The sequence below is a fragment of the Conger conger genome, chromosome 3, assembly GCF_963514075.1.
Source record: "Conger conger chromosome 3, fConCon1.1, whole genome shotgun sequence".
NCBI classification, from domain to species: domain Eukaryota; kingdom Metazoa; phylum Chordata; class Actinopteri; order Anguilliformes; family Congridae; genus Conger; species Conger conger.
This window is the reverse complement of record NC_083762.1, coordinates 63,863,194-63,871,639: the sequence shown is the minus strand read 5'-3', so window position 1 is coordinate 63,871,639 and position 8,446 is coordinate 63,863,194. Positions and strand designations below refer to the sequence as shown.

General features: G+C 41.4%; 1 protein-coding gene across 1 annotated transcript; it reads right to left on the bottom strand.

Annotated features, from left to right (window-relative positions):
• Positions 1 to 223: 223 nt before the first annotated feature.
• On the bottom strand, positions 224 to 8,041 carry pdzk1 (PDZ domain containing 1). The gene is made up of 8 exons (XM_061233978.1): positions 7,835 to 8,041; positions 7,255 to 7,468; positions 6,644 to 6,780; positions 3,153 to 3,348; positions 2,069 to 2,265; positions 1,255 to 1,506; positions 560 to 1,060; positions 224 to 277 (listed from the first exon to the last, which is right to left on the bottom strand). The coding sequence occupies exons 1-8, from the start codon at positions 8,039 to 8,041 to the stop codon at positions 224 to 226; spliced, it is 1,758 nt and encodes a 585-aa protein (XP_061089962.1).
• Positions 8,042 to 8,446: the final 405 nt, after the last annotated feature.

The following is an 8,446-nucleotide window of genomic DNA, read 5'->3' as shown; positions in this document are numbered from 1 at the left end:
ACAGACTTTATACCTGAAAAAAGATAAGCACAAGTTCTGAAGCTGCCAGGAATGCAATCAGTGGTTTAAACATTTATAGAGTAAAACCCATAAAACATGACTACGCCAAAAGAAAAAGTGTCTTAAGTATTTTAGTCTTGTAGTCTATTGAGTGTTTAGTCAGATTTCAGCTAAATTTTGTAAATGTGTTAAGTAATAGTGTGCGGGACATGAAGAAATGTCTTCAGAGCTGTTCATCTACACTCAGAGAGGATGACGAAGATGAAGCAGATGCCGTCTGTGGAAATGACAACAACAGAAAAAGCCTGTGAAATCCAGTTATGAAACATAGGAAACTGTACAGCAATCATTTATCTCTGCTTGTTACAGCCACAAGAAAAAGGCATTGCATCAAATTCCAAGCTGACTGTAGATAAAATGCAAAAAAGCAGCAAGGGTGAAGAGAAACACAATCTATAGTAAAAGCTATCAATATGGTGTAGCTGTTGGTCACTGTTGGCCTACTTGTTTAACAGTGGTTGTGATCTTGGTAACAAAATAAGACGTGGAAAGTGCTCACCCTCTCACGAGCCTCTGTCAGGATGGGCAAAGTAGCTGGTTCTTTCTCCCCCTCTTTGTCTCTCTTTTCCTCTTTGTTACTCTCCTCTTCTTTGTTTTTCTCTATGTCTTTGTTACTCTCCTCTTCTTTGTCACCCTTATCTCTGTCACTTTCCTCTTTGTCACTCTCCTCTTTGTCACTCTTCTCTTTGTCACCCTCCTCTTTGTCACTCTCCTCTTTGTCCTCCTCTTCCACCTCCTTCACTTCCTTGAGACTGGCGGGAGTGTGAGGCCTGTCGAAACTGTCCTGGGACAGCAGGAGGGTGGTGATGGGGATCTTTTTGGCCTTGAAGTAGTTATAGGCCTGTTGATCCACAACCAATAGGACCAGGCTGTTTCCACTAGCTTTGATCATGTCCACCACTTCCCCATAGGGGTGGGCCTCTACGTTCACACCATCCACTTCAATTACTATGTCTTCATCCTCGAGCCCCGCCCGGTCTGCTACCCCGCCTTTCACCACCTCAGGACAGGAGGGAAAAAAATGTTTACATTTTTTTATTTTACCTTTATTCTACCTCTTTGCTTAGCTCAATGTTGGTCGACTGATCAAGTCAATTCTCTTTCAATTGGGTAGTTTACTTGCAGTTTGTCACAGAATGAGAAGAAGGAATTTCAAATCTGTCTTTTTCACATATAGGATGTCTGTGTCCTCACCTCTTTAATGAAGTACTGGCCTGTTTCTCCTATGATGCCGTTCAGGTGAAACCCAAATCCACTCGAGGTCTTCTCCAGCTTACAGAGTTTGGGTTTGTAGTTGTCCTCAGAGGGCTTTGCAGGGGCAGGGGCCTGGTCATATGCTGGGAGGGCTGTTATTGGTTTCGCCATTGCCTTGGGAGATGCGGGAGGAGATGGCTGCGGAAGGGGTCCTCTCATTTCCTCCCAGTAGAGGAGGGGAGATGCACCTCCCTGTGGAATGACATGAAACCAGTCTGTACAGTGAGTCCTCAATCTTACAGTATTTACAGTTAACAGCAGATGAAAAACAAGACAGGACAGGGCACATTGCAATGGACTGTCACTGTAATGAGAGTGAGGTCGTAGAGTAGAGATGGCAGGGCATGTTGGGTGGGCAGTAGACAGATGTCTTTAATTAACTAATTGACTTAACTAATTCTCCCAGAAAAAGAGTCATTCTTCAATTTAGCAGTTTCACTATTTGTAAATTTTTGATTACCCTTGAGCAAGGTACATACCTTCTTAAGTGAGCTTCTTCACACTTTTAAAGCTTTACAACTACTCCTCTTGGGCAGGACACCCATAACCAAACCATTAAACCAGTCCTTCTTTGTAATACAAAGCAGGCTACGGGTATGCTGTCAGTATTTATTATTTTTCACATGCATAATTTATTGCATGTCACCATTACTTCCATATTGTACAATCTATATTGTATTCCTACGAAAGGTGTTGACATTTGACAGAATTTGATCAACATTTGGTTCCACATTTGGTGAACATGTTTGCCTACCAGCTTGTACAGCTTGTCGGTTTCCGCATCGACCACCAGCAGGCAGCACTTGTCTCCGCACTGATGGATCCGCTCTACCACCTGTTCATGGGTCAAGCCATCCAGCCCATCCCCATTTATGGCCACCAGGCGGTCCATGTCCCTCAAACCCACCTTCTCTGCTGGACTCCCCTTATCAATATCCTTTATGAAGTGACCTGGGGAAAGGGCCACCCACAAATATTGTTTTTGTCAGATGTCTTTGGATCTACATACAGTACATACATACTTATGCTACCACTCTCAAGCCATTTTGCATCCCCAGTAACAATGTAGCTAATAAGGAAAGCAAAAAAATAAACCGTGTTTAGAATGACTCAAATTCCGTATGTGTATGTCAGATGATGTAGCCACTGTAATCGTATGATGGAATCTCTGCTCTTATAATATCATTCTTGGATCTTATCGCACAGTGTGACAGCAATGAAATACATGATTTTGTTGGGGCTACATCGTGCGACATGTAACAAGACAAAAAGTCAGCCAATATTGCACAATGTGCAGCCAGCATTATACAGGTCATTCTTGGTCTCATATGCCCACAATACCTTTTTCCAGAACTCTGCAGGCTATTGTAGGTACTTCGGTAACTGTAACCTGGCCATCTTGCTTTTGCAGCTAACTAGTGGTTTGAATCTTGCAGTGCCGCCTCTGTAGTATATCTGTTTGTGAAGTCTTTTGGGGCGAGTAGATGCCTGCCTCCAGAAGATCTTTTGGTCATCAACTGCCTACCAGCCCCTTTGCAATTACCGTTAAGTGCACTTTATTATTGATATATCAAACAGTTTAGTTTGTGTGTGTGTGTGTGTGTGAGAAAGAGAGAGAGAGCGGGGGATGAAGGTAAAGCTGCATCTCTCTACTTGTATAAAGGTAAACCATTTTAGAATGCCATCCTTTTCCAATATAAAAAACCCAATGAGGATATTTTAACACAAATACAGCAGTAAAGTTCCTTGTATGCATTGACTCAATTAACCAAGGCATTTCCACACATGCACATATCAGTGTTAGTGTGTGAATTGGAGGACCAATCTGTAACACACACCTTTTAGGTTGGGGTAGGACCTCAGGAAGTACCCGTAGCCATCAGAGCCCTTGGTAATGTCAACAATGCGTGGCGTGCGCGGGAGATACTTGGTGGTGGCCAACCCCACGCCCAGCTTTATCTTCTTGTTCTTGTAGTGTCTGTCAGTCTCTTCGTCTGCCAGCAAGAACATGATGCTGTTTCCTCCAGCCTTGATCTGAAGGTGAGATATTACTGAAGGTGAATGGTCAAAATCTGGCACTTACATTTGAGTTATCCCATCTCAATGCTTGTCAACTTTACTAAGTCTGTTTAGAAAAGACTGGTGCTATGTAAGATCACTGATAATAAAAATGTCTCACACACTGCTTTCCACAAAGGGTTTAGCACAAAGTGTGATGGATAATCATTCCTTTTTCTACAATCTTGACATTCATCTCTTCTTTTTGTTAAGCAATGATTGATTTAGTTTTCCCTCTATATTGAATCTTGGAGGAAACCTTTTTTTTAAAGACATAGATAGGGTTCTAAGATACTATGACTATCTGTTTTGAAATCTCTATGTACTGTAGTCTGCAAAAATGTGTGCAAAATTTGGGAACCCTTTTTGGATTTTTTTCCTTATTCTTCCTGCCAGAACACCTCTAGCTCAGAAATATTCTTTGGCCTCCTTGCATATATGGCATATTTGAGATCTCTCCACAGATTTTCAATAATATTAAAGTCTGGGGACTGTGGTGACCATTCCAAAACCTTCATCCGTCTTTCCTGGAGGTAGTTCATGGTTGATTTTGACGTCTGCTTTGGATTATTTTTTTGCTGGAATATCCAAACTCTCTTGAACTTCAATGTCTGGATTGACCTTTGAACATTAGCCTCTAGAATTACTTAATATTTGGTAGAATCCATTCTTCCTTCTAGTCACACAATATTTCCTGTGGAAATGGATCTCCCGCCATGCTTAACATTTGGCATGGTGTTCTTATCTACAAAGGCTTCACCCTCTTTGGTGGTGGCCAGAAAGTTCAATTTTGTTTTCATCACACGCATTGTTACAAAAGGCTTCAGGCTTCTCAATGTTTTCTTTTGCATACTTCAAATGCTTAATTTTGTGTTGAGGTTGTTCTTTTTCGCAACTCTGCCATGTAGGTCTCTGTTGTTTAAAGGACATTGTATTGTTGTCCTGTGAACAGCTATGGGTTCAGTATGGGTTCTTCTGAGCATTTCTCACAAGGTCTCAGGCCATTCTATCTGAAATCTTTCTTGGTCTTCCAGACCTTGTCTTGACTTCAACTGTTCCATTTATCTTCCATTTTCGAATAATGTTTCTGACAGTGGAAATAGGTTGTTTGAAACATTGAGCAAGTTTTTGTAGCCTTCTTGGTGGAAATTAACCAACTTCATTCTGAAATTCCATGAGGAACCCACGATTGTTAACACCAGTCTGAACAGCCACTGCAGTCGGATACTTTAGAAGGCATGGAATTAGAATAAAAAAGGTCAGCCCTGGAATCATACTCACCTGACTCATTGAAGCTCTAATGAGTAAATCACCTGGGTCTGGGCTTTAGTAATCATATTTTTTTAAAGTAATAATCAATAATCCAAAAGGGTTCCCAAACATTTGAACAGGGCCCTTTTACTTTTTATAATGATTATAATAAAATTAGCAAAACGTTATCATGTACAGTGGTGTGAAAAAGTGTTTGCCCCCTTCCTGATTTTTTTTATTTTTATTTTTATTTTTATTTTTTGCATGTTTGTCACACTTAAATGTTTCAGATCATCAAACAAATTTAAATATTAGTCAAAGACAACACAAATAAACACAAAATGCAGTTTTAAATGAAGGTTTTTATTATTAAGAGAAAAAAAAAATCCAAACCTACATGGCCCTGTGTGAAAAAGTGATTGCCCCCCCTGTTAAAACATAACTTAACTGTGGTTTATCAAACCTGAGTTAAATTTCTCTAGCCACACCCAGGCCTGATTACTGCCACACCTGTTCTCAATCAAGAAATCACTTAAATAGGACCTGCTTGACAAAGTAAAGTAGACCAAATGATCCTCAAAAGCTAGACATCATGCCGAGATCTAAAGAAATTCAGGAACAAATGAGAAAGAAAGTAATTGAGATCTATCAGTCTGGAAAAGGTTATAAAGCCATTTCTAAAGCTTTGGGACTCCAGCGAACCACAGTGAGAGCCATTATCCACAAATGGCGAAAACATGGAACAGTGGTGAACCTTCCCAGGAGTGGCTGGCCGACCAACATTACCCCAAGAGTGCAGCGACGACTCATCCAAGAGGTCACAAAAGACCCCACAACAACATCCAAAGAACTGCAGGCCTCACTTGCCTCAGTGAAGATCAGTGTTCATGACTCCACCATAAGAAAGAGACTGGGCAAAAATGGCCTGGATGGCAGAGTCCCAAGACGAAAACCACTGCTGAGCAAAAAGAACATTAAGGCTCGTCTCAATTTTTCCAGAAAACATCTTGATGTTCCCCAAGACTTTTGGGAAAATACTCTGTGGTCTGACGAGACAAAAGTTGAACTTTTTGGAAGGTGTGTGTCCCATTACATCTGGCGTAAAAGTAACACTGCATTTCAGAAAAAGAACATCATACCAACAGTAAAATATGGTGGTGGGAGTGTGATGGTCTGTTTTGCTGCTTCAGGACCTGGAAAACTTGCTGTGATAAATGGAACCATGAATTCTGCTGGCTACCAAAAAATCCTGAAGGAGAATGTCCGGCCATCTGTTTGTGACCTCAAGCTGAAACAAACTTGGGTTCTGCAGCAGGACAATGATCCAAAACATACCAACAAGTCCACCTCTGAATGGCTGAAGAAAAACAAAATGAAGACTTTGGAGTGGGCTAGTCAAAGTCCTGACCTGAATCCTATTGAGATGCTGTGGCATGACCTTAAAAAGGTGGTTCATGCTCAAAAACCCTCCAATGTGGCTGAATTACAACAATTCTGCAAAGATGAGTGGGCCAGAATTCCTCCACAGCGCTGTAAGAGACTCATTGCAAGTTATCGCAAACGCTTGATTGCAGTTGTTGCTGCTAAGGGTGGCCCAACCAGTTATTAGATTTAGGGGGCAATCACTTTTTCACACAGGGCCATGTAGGTTTGGATTTTTTTTCTCCCTTAATAATGAAAACCTTCATTTAAAAACTGCATTTTGTGTTTATTTGTGTTGTCTTTGACTAATATTTAAATTTGTTTGATCTGAAACATTTAAGTGTGACAAACATGCAAAAAAATAAGAAATCAGGAAGGGGGCAAACACTTTTTCACACCACTGTATAACTATGTACCATTTAGATTCAGATTAATTGTAACAGACATTTAAACAAAAGGTGCCTAAATCTTTACACCCCACTGTGTACCTGTAAAACAACAGGGGTCTGTTGTCTTGCACTGTTATTTAATAAATCTGCTGGGACTGCAAGTGTATAAGACATAGAATTGACCATGTGTAGTCAGTGTTTTTGCTAACCTTCTCCACAATCTGATCATGGGTGGCGATCTCCACGTTTTCACTGTTGACCTCCAGGACTCGGTCAGAGGTTTTTGCTCCAGCCTTTTCGGCGACCCCAGATGGAGTCACATTGAAAATGAATATGCCCTCCTCACCTGAAAGCAGGCCGACAGGTTTCATTACGCCACCAAAATAAAGAGAGATGTCATAATGCACCATTGATGATGAACAGTAGGGGGCAAAGCTACTCTGCATTGATTTGTCTGTGACTTCATTTTAGAGTTTTCACTTTAGCCCTCACTCTTTAATCATTTGTTTGAATAAGAGGGTTCATAGAGGCTAATCAGTAGGCCAACTGTCGCCTAGGGATAGCTCTATAGATCAGAATTGGCTCTAGTAATGGATTAGGACTAACCTCTGGGAATTGACACCTTCTGTTAAGATAGATCTTTTCGGGGCCAGAGGTTCTCAATTCATCACAATTGGGGAAACTGTGATGCGGCCCTGCTGTAAAATATATGCCCGCATGGCCAGCTTAAAAATTGAGCTGGTCAACTAGCAATCAGCTGTTAAATCCTAGCTTGAGCTGTTTTTTTCAGCAGGAGACCATTTTGTGTGAGCACCCTCACCATTCTTTGATTTAAGAGAAAACCCATATCCACTTTTGGCTTTCTCCAGGAAACAGAGTTTGGGTTTAGGGTCGGTTCTGGCTGTCCCATTCATGGTGGGGCGAGACTGGGGTTCGGACAGGTTGGCACCACTGGCTTTGGACTGTTTGTAGGAGTGCTTGTCCAGAACGTGTAGAATGACAGAAGAGCCACTGTTTCTCACCATCCCTGCCACCTGACAAGGGACAGACCACAGAGGATTAAATGCTAGTAACCTTACACTCCCCAGACAGAGAATTCATAATGTGTTTGGAGAATGAGTTTAACATGTCGGAAAAAAACATGTATTACATGTCCAAACAGGAAATGCAGGCCACAAGCATTTTTCAATTTAAATTAAAAATTATTTCAATGTTTTTTCTTTTTTTCCATTTTGTTTTATTTTTCACATAGTTAATCAATTTAATATTGTCGGTAGCTGAACTAACCAAATCAGATTTCTGAATAAACATACTGTGTAAATTCTTCAGTGAACACTTGTGTTTATGTTAATATGTAGTTAGAGCAACAATCGCAGGAGAGCCCACTGAGCAGACTTTACCAATGAGTGATCCAGATCATCCACAAAGATGCCATTAACTCTCAGGATCCGGTCACCATCCTTAAGGCCGGCCAGCTCTGCAAGGCCGCCCCTGTCCAGGTTTCGGATCAGGTGACCCTCCTCGACCAACTCCAACCGCAGCAGGAAGCCGAAGCTCTGGCCTTCCCTTTTGGTCAAGCTGATCACCCTGGGTGTGTACGTGGTCATCTCTGTAAGAGTACCAGAAGAACCATGCAGCAGGAGGATGGCTTAAGTACACTCACTGAGCACTTCATTAGGTAGACCTGTACACCAGCTTGCTAATGCAAACATTTAATCAGCCAATCATGTGGCAGCAATAAATGCGTTTGCAGAGAATTGTGCGGAAAACAAAAAAAAAACATCCAGTGAACAGCAGTTCTGCAGACAGAAACGCCTTACATGAGAGATGTCAGAAGAGAATGGCAGTAATAATGGCAGAGGAAGGTGACAGTAATGCAAAGAACCGCACATTACAACAGTGGTATGCAGAAGAGCATCTCTGAACACACAGCGCATCATAACTCTGTGGATAGGCTACAGCAGTAGAAATAAGCCTAATAAATACCTAATAAAGTGCTCGGTGAGTGTAAA